General features: G+C 25.7%; 1 protein-coding gene across 2 annotated transcripts in view; it reads left to right on the top strand.

Moving 5' to 3' along the window:
• LOC117176820 (cold shock domain-containing protein E1-like) overlaps window positions 1-14817 on the top strand; it is a 45517-nt gene that overhangs the window by 1849 nt on the left and 28851 nt on the right. For both annotated transcript variants that reach the window (XM_033367141.1, XM_033367142.1), the window contains exons 2-5: window positions 3546-3725; window positions 7482-7672; window positions 13186-13396; window positions 13474-13703. In XM_033367141.1, the coding sequence (XP_033223032.1) occupies window positions 3546-3725; window positions 7482-7672; window positions 13186-13396; window positions 13474-13703 (812 nt within the window). The remainder of the gene's footprint in view (window positions 1-3545; window positions 3726-7481; window positions 7673-13185; window positions 13397-13473; window positions 13704-14817) is intronic.

Below are 14817 nucleotides of genomic sequence, written 5' to 3'. Positions count from 1 at the left end.
TTATATTTATATTTTCAGTAGATTTTCTTTATTAGTTTTTACAAAACCATCCATTGACATTTTTTTAAAACAATATTTTGCGACTTGTATTTTCGATGTGCACATAACCAAAACAAAACATCGGCATAGAAAAAGATATTTAAGAATCACTGACACGTGAGCTGTGATTGGTGGAAAATCTGACCCCTTTGACGTCAAAAGGGCCCTCCAATCGACATCGTGATAAAAAATTCATATTTCAACATTAAATTAAAAGTAGTAAATAATATGTGAAAAATATTTTATGGGCGTTTTTATAATTAGAATTTTATATACTATAAGATCCATTTATTGAAAAAATTATATCTGACTTTGGAAACAACTCTGTTCTTATAAGGGACACATTTGAAATTGTCTTATTTGCCCTCGCAGCATGAGATTTTGGCGGGATATCCCATTTATCTCCTAAGATATCGTGGGCATATCCCAGGAGATCCTAGGGATATTGCAAATAATACCCTGCAGGGCGAAAATCTCGGTATCCCTGGAATGTCCCGATATCTCAGAATATCCTAAGGATATCCCATTAATGTCCCAAATTTATATGCCAAGGATGTTCCCAAGATATCCCAATTCTATAATTTAGTATATTACTGAAAATTTAAATATATCTACTGCCAATTATATTTATATTCAATCGTATCAATAAAATAAGAAATAATTTAATAATATTAGGTATTTTTTTTTAGATTTGATACAAAGTACAACATTACAAAATACAATAATTATAAAGTCCCCTCTAAAGTAACTTTCGGGTAAATTCCATCATGGTTACCAGTGTGCGAAAACTGTTGCGCAATAATAAGTGGCACTTTAACAAAAGTCAACAATTTATCGAATATTCGTGCCAAATTATAATCAATTGTTATTTATATTATGCAAACGAACGCGGTAAATATGATTTTAATTGTTTTTTTATCATAAAAATTGATTTTGCCGTTGAAAAGTGCGATCTCTAATCTGCTAAATTTAAATTTTACAGCTAAAATAACAACCAACTTTTAAATTTTTAGAAAGTGAATTATTTTTTACTGTAAGTAGGCTGTTATTGGTTGTGAAAATTATTCGCGTTAATAATTTTGTGCTAATTATACTGAGATAGGATTTTGAAAGAAACCGAATATTCGAGCTTTGAACAAAGTGGTTCTTTTTCAAACGGATGTTTGTAAATCTTTATGTTTTCAGGCATTCTACATATTTTAATAAATATGCATTTCAGAATATGCCGAGGATATCTCGGGAGATTTTTCAGGATATCCTATATCCTGCCGAGATATCCTAGGGATATGCCAAGGATATTATTTTGTTGTGAGGGTGGGTTATAACAAATTCTATGCCAGAGATGTTACAAGATTAAGATTCTGGTCTTTGAATATGAATAGTCTGGGAAACACTAGAAAATTTTGTGGCCACTTCTTGTGAGTAATTTATTTTACTTCTTTTTTTGCAGTTTCTTTCTCCTGATGATCATTTTTTCAGTTAAGAATTTGATTATTTGGTTGAAAATTTACCAATTAGGTTAAAAAGTTGGAAGTTCTACTGTTTTGGCAGAAAATTTTTTCTTGGTTGAAAATTCGAGTAGATGGTTAAAATTTGATACTTTTTAATGCAAATACGTCTTTTTTCGTAGAAAAGTAACATTCTTTGTTTGAAATGTCCTCTTTTCTTGTTTAAAAATGCAAGTGTTTAGTTGAAAATTAAAAAAAGTAATATATAAATGAGTAAAATATAAATAAATATACAAAAATTCGGTCTTTTGGCTTTAAAGATCAACAACTTGGATGAACTTGTTTTCTTGACTGATATATATTTATTTGTTAAAAATTCGTCTTTTTAATTGGAAAATTCGTTTTTGTGTTGAACATTTTTTTTTACTGTAGATTCTTCTGTTTAAGTGAACATTTCACTATTTTTTAAATTCGTCTTTATTTGGTAGAAAATGAATTTTTTTGTTGAGCATTTAGATCTTCTTTTAAAAAATACAACGGAAATCTTTTTTGGTTGAAAATTCAATTTTTTTAAAATTTCTCTTCGTTTAAAAGTTCATATATTTCGATAGAAATGTCATCGTTTTCAATTAAAAATGCAACTGTTTGGTTGAAAATAAATATTCTTTTGTTTATGATTCGACTATTTTGTTTGAAAATCCTCATTTTTTTAATTCAACTGTTTTTTATTTTAAATAAAAAATCTTTTTTGGTTGAAATACGTATTATTACATTATGATAATTGAACTAATATTCCCGTGGGAGATTCAAAATTTTAGTTGAAAATTCATCTATTTGTCAAGAGTTTAACTACTTTGCTTAATACTTTTTTCTAATCTCTTTTTTTCATTTAAAATGTAATTATTCCATTTTAGGCTGAAAAATCCTTTTTTTAAATTAAAAATTCAACTTTTTGCGTAACAGTGGAATCACTTTGTTGAAAAATTTCTTTTTTTTTTGTTGAAGGTTCATCTCTTTGGTTGAAAATTCGTTTTCTTGGTGGAAAATTAATTTTTTAAACTGAAAATGTAACTTCTTCAATTTTTGTTGAAAATTTATCTATTTGGTTGCAAATTTAACTACTTTTTCAAAATTTATCCCTTTTTGTGGTTGAAAATTCAACTATTCTTTTGAAAATTCATCTCTTGGATACAAATTTCATCTCTTTGGGTATAAAACCCAACTATTTTTCTTGAACGGTAATTCTGTTCTATTGAATCGTACCATTCTATTTTTGGTTGCAAATTCATCTTTTTTGTATAAAAATCTTGTTTTTACAGTTGAAAATTTATTTTCTTGAAAACTCAACAAGTTTGTTTGATTTTGTTTTTGAAAATTCATATCTGGTTCAAAATTTGACATTTTTGATGGAAACTCGTTTATTTTTTTTTTGACAATTAATTATTTTTTTTACTTAAAAGTTCATTTTTTAATTTTTGTTTTAAAATTCAACCATTATTTGGTTGTAAATGAATTTGTTTGGTTAAAAATGAATTTTTGTATGTTTTTGAAAATTCAACTATTTGGTTGAAATCCATCTTCCTTGATTGAAAATTTATTCTTAAATTGTTATTGGCCGATATTTAATCTTTTTTGTTTAGAAATTCGACGATTTAGTTGAAAACTTAATTCTTTTTTCGAAAATTCGACCATTTGGTTGAAAATTTATATTTGCAGATAGGATATTCAACAATTTGGTTAAAAATTTAACTATTCTGTTAAAAAGTCATCTGTTTTGTTCGGAAATTTAACTGTTTTGTTGGAAATTTTTCCTTATGAATTAAAAAATTCATCTTTTTTTGGTTAAAATAAAGTAATTTTAATCCTTTAAAAAAATATTAAATCCTGGTTTTTTAATATGATCTAATGGTCATATCAAATAAAAAATTGGTCCGAGAATAGTCAGGGAATTTTGAAAATTAAATTTTTTGCAACTCACTTCGTTTTTCTTCCTTTTATCTTTTATTTTGTTCTTTTAGAATTATTCTTACCTTGTTCTCTATTTATTTTCCACATTAGCACTCATATGGTTTCATCCAGTGCTGCGAAAGACAGGCAAGATTATTTTTCCACTTCAGCCAGTTTAGCGGAAACATTGAACACCTGAAAATCGGAGATCCGGTGGAATTCGAAATGACGTATGATCGAAGAACCGGCAAACCCATTGCAAGTTTCGTCAGCAAAATTGCTCCAGAAGTGGTGAGTTGACGAATTCCATTGTTTTTACTATAATCATTCTTCACACTTTCTCCCATTCCCTTTTTGAAAAAGGAATTAATCTTTTTCCCTCTCTTTTCAAGAAACTTTCCCTTTTTTCGTGTTTTTCGCATAAATTCTAATTAAATTGAGAGAATCCAATAAGATTTTCCATTTATTTTCGGATGAAACTTCATTATTTTGGTTTAAAAAGTCTACTATTAGATTTTTGGCTGCAAATTCATCTCTTTGATTGAAAAATGAACTATTTTGTTAAAACTTCGTTTTTCCGTGCCTGGAAAAATTTTGTTTTTAATGAAAATTTAATTATTCCAGTTGAAGATTTAACTATTTTGTTTAAAATTAATGTTTTTGAAGATTAATCTATACTTGGTTAAAATTGGAACTGTTTGGTTCAAAATTAATTTTTGTTATTGAAGATTCATTAGTTTAGCTTACTTTATTTTTTATTATATTTTTATATTTATATTTATATTGTATTATTATATTTATTTAGTTTACTCAAATTTCTCTTTGGTTGAAAACTCAACTAGTTTGTTAAAAATTCGTTTTTCCTTTGACTGAAAATTATTTTTTTATTGAAGATTTACCTATTCCAGTTGAAACTTGAAATATTTCGTTGAAAATTCGTATTTTATTATTAAAAATTAATGTTTTTATCTAAAAATGTGACATATTTGATCAATTACAAATTTCTTTTTGGGTTAAAAATTCAACTTTTTGTTTTTAAATTATTCATGTATTTTGTTGAAAAGACATGAATTTTTTCATTGAAAAATTAACTATTTTGTTGAAAATTTGTTTTTTCTTATGCTAAAAATTAACGTTTTTAATGGAACTTTAACTATTTCAATTGAAACTTGAACTATTTTCTTGAAAATTCGTATTTTTGGCTGAAAATCAATATTTTTAACTGTAAATTTAGCTATTCCACTATTTGTTAAAAATTGATATTCTTTTATTTTATATCCAACTGCTCGATTGAAAGTTCATGTATTTTGTTTGAAGTAACTATTTTTTTCGTTAAATATTAATCTTTTTAATTATTCCATTGTTTTGTTAAAAATTCATCTTTTTCGTTGAAAATTAAACTATACTTGTTTAAAAGTGGAGCTGCGTTGTTAAAAAATAATTTTATTTTGTTGAACATTCATCGTTTCAGTGAAAAATTCATCATTTTGATTGAAAATTTGTAAAAAAAAAATGATGTCCTTTTTGCTTGAAAAATAATCTTTGTTTCTTTGAATTTAGATATTCCAGTTTTGGTTGTAAAATCATCTTTTTCGTTTAAAATTATACTGTACTTGGTTGGAACTAGAACTACTTTCTTAAAAATTAATTTTTTTGTTGAATTTTCAACATTTCAGTCGAAAATTCATCTCTTTCGTTGAAAAATTAACCATTTTGTTGAAAATTCGTTGTTTTCTTAATGAGAAATTGAACTTTTTTACTCAAAATTGAAGTAATCCACTTTTTGTTGAAGATTATTCATTTTTTAAAATTAAAAATTAATGCTTTTATCTGAAAATTTAATAATTTAATTTTTGATAAAAGGTGTGGAGGTTTTATTGACTACTATTTAAAAACTTTCACACTTTTTATTAACTATTGCCCTGGTCGACACAAATAACATCTAATACAATTTCATTTTTGGTTAAAAATTCATCTTTTTAAGTTGAAAATTCAACTTTTTGTATAAAAATGCATGTATTTTGTAGAAGATTTATCATTTCGGTTAAAAAATCATCTCTTTGATTTAAAAAGTAAATTCATTTTTTTATTTTGCATCAAAAATGAAACTTTTTAACTGAGAACAAAAGCAATCCACTTTTAGTTATAGATTAGTAATTTCAGTTAAAAGTTTATCCTTTTGGTTAAATAGTTAACTATTTTGTTGTAAATTTGCCTTTTTTGGGTGAAAATTTGGTATTTTTTATTTCAAAATTCAACTATGTGATTGAAAATTCATATATTGTGTTGAAATGTCGTATTTTTTGTTTGAAAATTCAACTTTATTTGATTGAGAGTGGAACTACGTAGTTTAAAATTCATTTTCTTCGTAAAATATTCATAATTTCACATAAAAAATCATCTCTTTTGTTGAAAAATGAACTATTGTGTTAAAAATTCGTTTTTTCTTTCACTGAAAATTAAGTTTTTTTACTGAAAAGTTAACTTTCAGTATAAATTTTAACAATTTTGTTACAAATTCGTATTTTTTTATTAAAAATTAATGTTTTTATCTGAAAATTCAACAATTACATTTTTGATAAAAGGTGTAGAGGTTTTTCTGACTACCGGTTAAAAACTTCCACACATTTCATTAACTACTACCCTGGTGGATACTAATAACATCTAATATAATTTCATTTTTGGTTAAAAATTCATCTTTTTTAGTTGAAAATTCAACTTTTTGTTTAAAAATGTATGTATTTTGTTGAAGAGATAGACGACTTTTCGTAGAAAATTAATCTTTTTTTTTTTGAAAATTAAACTATACTTGCTTGAAAGTGGAACTGGTTTTTTAAAAATTAATTTTTTTGTTGAAGATTGTTCATTTCGGTTAAAAAATCATCTCTTTGGTTGAAAAAGTAACTGTTTTGTTGAAAATTCGTTTTTTTTTTGTATCAAAAATTAAACTTTTTAACTGAAAATTGAAGAATTCCACTTTTAGTTCAAGATTAGTCATTTCAGTTAAAAATGTATCTCTTTGGTTAGAAAAGTAACTGTTTTGTTTAAAAATCGTCTTTTTTCGTTAAAAATTATTCTTTTTAAATGTTTAAAAATTTATGTATTTTGTTGAAAAGTCCTCTTTTTGGTAGAACATTAATCTTCTTGGTTCTTGGTTATTTTACTTAAGCATGCATCTTCGTAGTTGAAAAATTAATTAATAGTTTAAAGATTCATCGTTTCAGTTAAAAATTCATCATTTTGATAAAAAATTCATTTCTTTGGTTGAAAAATTAACTTTTTAACTGAAAATGGAATATTTAAAACTATTTTGTTGTAAATTCGTCTTTTTGGTCGAGAATTGATCTTTTTTAGTTGAAAATTCAACTATTTGATTGACAAATCGTCTTTTTTTTTAAATTTCAACTATACTTGGTTAAGAGTGGAACTACGTTGTTAAAAATTTATTTGATTGGTAGAGTATTCATCATTTCAGTAAAAAATTGGTCTTTTTGGTTAGAAAATAAACTGGTTGATTAAAAATTCGTCTTTTTTGAATGAAAATTAATCTTTTCAATTAAAAATCTAACTATTCAAATTTTTGTATAAAAATGATCTTTTTCAGTTATAAAATCAACTTTTCGATTAAAAATTCATCCTTTTTTATTGAAATTTGAACTGCACTTTTGTTTGTAAATGGAACTAGTTTGTTCAAAACTCATTTTATTGGTTGAAGATTCATCATTTCAGTTAAGAATTTATCTCTTTGATTGGAATATTAATCTTTTTTGGCCTGAATATTAATATTCTTAACGGAAAATTCAACTATTCTACATTTCGTTGAAAATTGAAGTCTTTGGTTGAAGATGCGTCATTTCAGTTAAAAAACGAAAAACAGTACTTGTAACAGAAAGCTTGTTTTATTTCTTTATCTGATTTAGTAGATCTGTTTGCCCGGATTTCGAATTTCATTTTAAATTAGATCAGTTTAATCAGAAATTAGATTAAACAAAATCTGCGAAAAATGGGTAGATTTTTATTAAAATTACTTATTTATTTGTGGAATAGGTACTAAGCGAGGAACGAGTTACAGGAAATGTTACAACAGAGTTGCAAGCTAGTGGCGACTCACAGGGGCGAATCAGCTACGAGAACAGAGGGGAGTGTTTTTTCCTACCTTATACCAAAGATGATGTCGAAGGAAACGTCACTTTGCGTGCGGGCGATAAGGTTTCTTTTCAGATTGCGACAAACCAACGGTACGTACTTTTTTTTTCTAACAATTTTCAGTTTTATAGAGAGTGGCCGCAGAGTAGAAAAATCCTGGAAATCAGGGAAAAGTAAAGGATTTAAAAAAAAAATGAGAAAAGTCAGGGGACTTCTGTAATTAAAAACGATCACTTTAGTCACTTTTCTTGCAATAAAATCAACCATTAGTTAACAATTATTGAATTCAGGTTTATACTTATTTCTGAATTGTTTTGAATTCCTTTGAAATATTTTAGAGTATTTTAATAGTTTACTAAAATTATCAACCGATTTTAATCATTTTAAAGGATTTGAAAGGATTTTTTAGATTTTAGAATATTTTTAAAAATACCAGGTAATTTTCAAGAGCTTTAAAAAGTTTCCAGGAGTTTTAAAATGTTTCGTAAGATTTGAAATGTTTTTGGGGATTTTAGAAGATTCCAAACGGTTTTGAATATATTTCCATAATTTGAAGGGATTCCAAAGGATTTAAAAGGTTTCAAGGGATTTCAAAGAAATAGAAATATTTTCGAGTATTTTGCAAAATTCCGAAGAATTTTCTATAATTTTAGGGTATTTTCAAAATATTCAAGCAATTTTCAAATGCTTGATGCTTGAGGATTTGAATGCTTTTAAGTAATTTAAAAGCTCTCAAGGCATTTTAATAAATTTTCCATTTAAAATTTCCAATTTAAAGAAATATCAGATTTCATAGAACTTTAAGGGATTTCGTTGTATTTTAATGGATTTCCAAATTTTTATTCGAAAAAATTGAGGACTTTCGTGTAGGATTTAAAAGAATTTCAAATATTTCAAGATATTTATAAAGATTTACAAGAATTTAAAAAAATATTTTAGGTTATTTTAAAAGATTCCAAGAAATTTTCTGTTGTTTTTAATAATGTGAAAGCATTTTGAAGGACGTTAAAGATTTTAGGATATTTGGAAAAATTCCAAGGCATTTTCAAGAGTTTTAAAAAGTTTAAAGGGATTTGAAAAGATTGCAAAAATTGTACGAACCTTTAATAGATTTCAAAGAAATTAAAAAATGTTTCAATTATTTGGACGGGATTTCAAAGGGTTTACATTATTTCAAGGTATCTACAATGATTTTGAAGCATTTTAAAGATTTTTAGGATATTTAAGGTATTCTATCCAAGGAATATGTCAAGAATTTTCAATTGGTTTTCATAATTTGAAGGGATTTCAAAGAATTTGAAAAATGTTCGGACATTTTCAAAGATGCCAAGGCTTTTTCAAGAAATTTAAAAATATTGAAGGAATTTCCAAAGATTTTTTTGATTTTAAGGGATTTAAAAAACTTCAGGAAATATCAGGTTTCACGGGATTTTATAATATTTTAATGGATTTCAAAGAATTTATTCACAAGTACTGAGGGATTTCGCGTTTGATTTCAAAGGTTTTAAAATATTTAAAGATATTGCCAAAGATTTTAAGTGCACTGCCGGTCAAAAGTTTGAGTTCACCTCTTTTTTGATGATTGATTAAATTCTCTTAATTTTATTTATGTCCGAAATGTCCTGTCCCAGGATGAAGCCTATTTGTTCTATTTTTCAAATAGATATTGCAAAAATGGTGTAAATTTCAATGATTTCTTAAATTTTCAATAACTTCCGCAATAATGAATATTTTTTAATGTTCCTAGACTAATTTAAAAGCTATTTTTCCACAGTATCGCAAAAGTTTACTAGCCTAGAACAACATTAAGTTCTTGCACTGTGATAGGATTTTTTTTTTGGATTTATGCTCATAAGCTTTTGCGATACTGTGGAAAAATAGCTTTAAAATTAGTCCAAGAACATTAAAAATATTGATTGTTAAGGAAATTATTGAAAATTGAAGAAATCATTGAAATATATACTATTCTTGCAATATCTACTTAAAAAATGAACGATTTGGCTTCATCCTGGATTTATTTTACAGGAAATTTTGAGAGCATTGACTTATTTAAAGAGAAAAATTTTTAGCTCTCACATAATTAAAATTAAGAGAATTAAATCAATCATCGAAAAAGATTTGAGGTATTTTAAAAAATTTCAAGGAATTTTCAAGAGCTTTAAAAAGTTTCAAAGGATTTTAAAAGACTACAGGATTTAAAATACCTTAGGATATTTTCGAAAAAATTTTGATAATATGAAGTGATTCTAAAGGATTTTAAAGGTTTTAGAGTGTTTTGAAAGATTATAAGGAATTTTGAATAGATTTCAATAATTTGGAGGCATTGCAAATGATTTAAAAGTTTCCAATATTTCAAGGAATTTACAAAGACCAGGGTGGCTGCTGGACCGGAAAACCGGGAAATATCGGGGAATTTTATGGGACAGGGGAAAACCGGGAAATGACAGTAAATTTATTTTTTGACCGTCAATTTTTTAAAAATTTTAGAATAAAAATTTTGTCTAACTTTGATTTCAACCCTTTTTAAATAATTTACTAACTTGGGATTTTTATAAATTATTATATCATTTAGTTTAGAATGCTTAATTCAAAAATCTTTCACTTAAAAAATTTTCCATTTTTAATTTTTAAGCATATATTTTAATTTAAGAATTTTAAAATGCAGTTTTAAAGGTTAAAAAATTAAAAATTAGAAGTTTTTAAAATCGAAGATTTTTTAAAATAAAAAACAGGGTGGTCGCCGGACCCAGAAATATAAATAAATAAATAATTTTTAAAATGGATCTGTAAGTATAGAAATCAGAACAATAACTGTTTCAATCCGAAAGTTTTTATAAGAATCGAAGTTAATATATCATTCATTCCGATAATATCCATGATTTATCAATAATATATTTTTAATCCAGAGTTGCAGGTATTTCTTTGTATTATTTTTTTATAATTAATTTAATAAATAAATTTATTAATATATTATTTCTATTAATTTTTGCAGCTATTAAAAAATGTAAACGTGCGTTTTACTATTTTCAATTTAAAAATAAATCCATAATACTATAGTCATAAGTAAAGTTTGTTATTACATTAAAAATATTGTGAGTCTAAATTATTTAATTTTCATCCCATTTAATTTGAAATTTCATAATACAGAAAAAGAATAAATATTTAATATTTAGCAATATTTTACTGTCCATTTAAGACGAGTAAATTGAAACCAAATATTTAAAACAAAACACTTTGAAACTGAATCGTTTTACATAGAAAGCTTTGAGTCTTTAGATTTTCGAAGAACTTTTAATCTTTTAGCCTTACAATTATAATTGTTCGACTTAAAAAGTGTTTAATTTATGAGTGAAATTGTTAAATTTTGACGCATAAAAAACAATTAACACTTATAATTTGTAGCATAAATTTGAGTAATTTTAAGAGATATGTAGAAGTTTTGAAAAGATTCAAAATCAATTAAAAACTTGAAATTATTTCAAGTAATTTAAACGAAGTGTGTTAACATTTTTTTCAGAACTTCTAAATGTATTTAAAAATTAATTGAAATTTTCCTACAATTTTTGAAAATCCTGAAAATTAAAAAAAAATCCTTAAAATCTTACATAATTTTTCAAAGTGAAAAATCATTTTCAATTTTCCTAGGAATCTTAAGAAAAATTGTTATTCTTTTGAAGTCTTTCACAATTCTTAACAAAATTCTAAATTTTTTGTTTGAAATCTCCAAAAATCTACATTTTATTTAAAATTCTACTGTAAGTATTTGAAATTATTTCAAGTTCTAAATTTAATTCGAATCTTTTTAAAACCTCTAAATATTTCTTAATATTACTTTAATATTTTTACAAATAATAAATGTTCTATTGTTATTTATAAATTCAAATTTATTTTTTTTTAATTTGCAGGATTTTCTAAAAGTTATAGAAAAAGTGCAATTCATTTTGAAATATATTTAAAAGTTCTGACAACAAATTCAAAAATGATTTTGAATTTGGAAAAATTTAATACCACTTCTAGCATTTTCCAGATTTGGAAATAAAATTTTTAAGCTTTTGAAGGATGTCTAGACTATTTAAAATAAAAACCATTTAACTTCCAATTTAAGAACTGTTATGTTAAAAAAATTAGGTTTCAATTTTTAATGTGTCTAACTTAAAATTACTTGAAATAATATAGTTTAAAAATTTTTTAAAGTTCATTGCTTGATTCTTTAATTTAGAATATTGCAAATTTTAACGTGGATTTATATTTATGGAAATTAATTTGAATCTTTGAACTCTATAATTGATCCAAGTTCTATATTTCATGGGCCATAAAAAATGTTTGCGAACCGGGAAATGACCGGGAATTTTTTTCTTTGATTAAAACGGTCCCCCTGAAAGACTAAAGAATTAAAAAAATTTAAGGATATTTTAAAATTATATTATTAAAGTAAATTTGTATTTTGATTTTGAAAAATGAATTGAAATCTTTTCTGGATGAAAGTTCTACTTTAAATAAAAGTGTTTCGTTTCTTTATTAAAAATCCATCTGTTTTAGTACAAATTTCATTTTTCGCGGATAAAAATGCAACTATTTGGTAGAGAATTCAACTGTTCTGTTAAAAATTCATTCTTTCCGGTTGAAAAACATCGTATTCTTGGATTGAAATTTCAATTTTTTTCGTACAAACTTATTTCTCGTTTGAAAATGAATTTTTTTATCGTAAAAAGTCATTTTTTTAAGATTTATCTTTTTTAGTTGAAAAATCTCCTTTTTTGGTATAAAAAAAACTTTTCTTGCTCTGAAATTTAATGGTTGTTGGGTAAAAATGCATCAGTTTCATGAAAAATTAATTTTTTGCTGAAAATGCATATTTTTTGTTTAAAAATTCAATTTTTTAAGGGAAAAATTAGTTCTTTGGCTTGAATGTTCAACAGTGCAGATAAACTTTAATTTTTTTCTTAAGTGAAAAATCTTTGTTGAAAATTCCTCTTTTTGGCTTTGAAATTCTTTTTTTTCGATATAAATATAATCTTTTTTTATTGAAATATAAACTATGACACTTTTTAGTTGAGAATTTATCTTTTTAGGTTGAAAATTCAACTATTATGTTCAAAATTTAATTCTTTTCTTGAAAATTCAAATATTTGGTTAAAAAAGTCATCTCTTATAAAATTTTACAGTTGTATCTGAAATACGTACAATTACAATATATATTTTTTTCAAAGAAAATGTCCATGTTTGACATATTTCAACATTTTTTTCGAAAAAAACTATCCTGCCGAAAATTTTGAAAAAAATATATGTTATGACATAACATGTTAAATTTTTGGAAAAAATTTTCAAATCTCTACGTCTTTCGGTTTGAGCATAGCCGAATTTATTCGCAAAAAAACGCGTCTTTTGAATATGAATTGTTTACATCTATGTATTAATAAACAATTTTACACACTTTTTTTTAATAATTACGAAACATTGGATCCCTAAGAGTCTGAGAATGAAGATAAACATGCTGGAAACTGTCAACTGTACTTAGCATTTTTTTTTAAATACAAGAAAACAGCTGATTTGAACTCTCTTGATTGATCAGACTTTTTTTTGAAAAGAGGATTTTTAATTGCAGCGGGAATTTAGGCGCATGTCATGTAAGACTTGAGAATCCTGTACATCCAGTGCGTTACCGTGGTGTTGTGTGCTCGATGAAAGAAAGCTTTGGTTTCATCGAACGCGCCGACGTTGTAAAGGAGATATTTTTCCACTTTAGCGAGGCCAAGTCTTTTAAGGATGAACTCAAACTGGGAGACGATGTTGAATTCATAATACAAAGTCGAAATGTGAGCATTAAGCATTCAATTTGAGATTAGAGAAGCTCTACAGATAGACGGTGGATTTTTTTTTTGTTTATTTCTAGGGTAAAGAAGTAGCCTGTAACATAACGAAACTACCACCGGGTTCTATTGTTTTTGAAGAAATCAGCAATGATGTGGTCAAGGGACAGGTCTTGAAACCTTTAGAAAGGGGAAATACAACAAGACATCAAAGTGACCCGTTGCCCGGTCGAATCCGGTATCGAGCGCCAGATCATTCTGAAGTCGAAGTGCCTTTCGGCGACAAGGATCAAAAAGGCGATTTTACTCTTAGGTTTGTAGCTCTCCTTTCTAGAAGAAGAAGTATTTTCAATGTCATTTTCTTTTCCGGGTGTCTGCCCTACCTGGAAAACCTGGAGTTGTCAGCGAATTTTTATGTACCAAAAAAAAAAACCTGGAAATGTCAGGGAATTTGTTTGAGATAGAGAATTTTTTCAAGAGCGTGATTAATTTTCTTTTTTAAATTGCAATGTAAAATTGAATAAGAATGATTCTTTATTTGTAAAAGTAACTTTAAATTACTGTATTGAACTATTTTGTTGAAATTTATTTTTATTTATTTTGTTGTTAAAATTAAATCTGCTTGGTTGAAAATTCAATGATTCTAGCTAAATATTCATCTTTTTAGTTGAAAATTTTATCTTTTCGAATTAATATTCAACTATTTTATTTGAATTTTGATAAATCAGTCTCGACCTTGTATTTATGTTAGATCAGTCAATCAGTCGTCGATTGGAAAGGTCAGTTACAATAAAAACAAACAAATGTTAGTTAAACGTTTCGGTCCTGAGTTTGGACCCTCTTCAGTAAATATTTTATTATAGTCAAAATCTGTAAGACTGTAAGGGAAGTTTGGATTTTTAAGCAATAAAATAAAAGAAGTTAATGAATGAAATAAAAGAAGAGAAAGATGAATAAAAGATTTTTTAAAACATGTAAAATGAAATCTATCAGTAAGTTTCTTTGTTTGAAGGAAAAGAAAAGCAAAAAATATATTTTCCAATGCAGTAAAAAATGGTTTAAAAATTTCGCTAACATCAATATCCCTGAAAATATTATTGATATTGTGTCACTGGGATCAAATCATTCAGGTTGCGATCAGTCAATAAAAGATTTTCAAGTTTTTAATTTTATAGCTTCCATTGAAACGGGAATCTTCAACCTTCCCCTTGATGATAAAAATGCTATTAGGAATCATTGCACACAGCTAATCATGGACCATGTTACATCTCTTAAAAGGCGGAATCGGCAAAAATTTAGTTGCAATTTAAAATCTAACGGAGTTACATAATTTTTTAAAGATAATCCTGATATTCTTTTCTTAAAAGCAGATAAAGGCAATGTTACTGTAGCCATGTCAAAATCCGATTATAAAACTGTTAAATGTT

The sequence above is a fragment of the Belonocnema kinseyi genome, chromosome 7, assembly GCF_010883055.1.
Source record: "Belonocnema kinseyi isolate 2016_QV_RU_SX_M_011 chromosome 7, B_treatae_v1, whole genome shotgun sequence".
Taxonomy (NCBI): domain Eukaryota; kingdom Metazoa; phylum Arthropoda; class Insecta; order Hymenoptera; family Cynipidae; genus Belonocnema; species Belonocnema kinseyi.
Note: the sequence above shows the minus strand (reverse complement) of the source record. Positions and strands in the feature narration are given on the sequence as shown.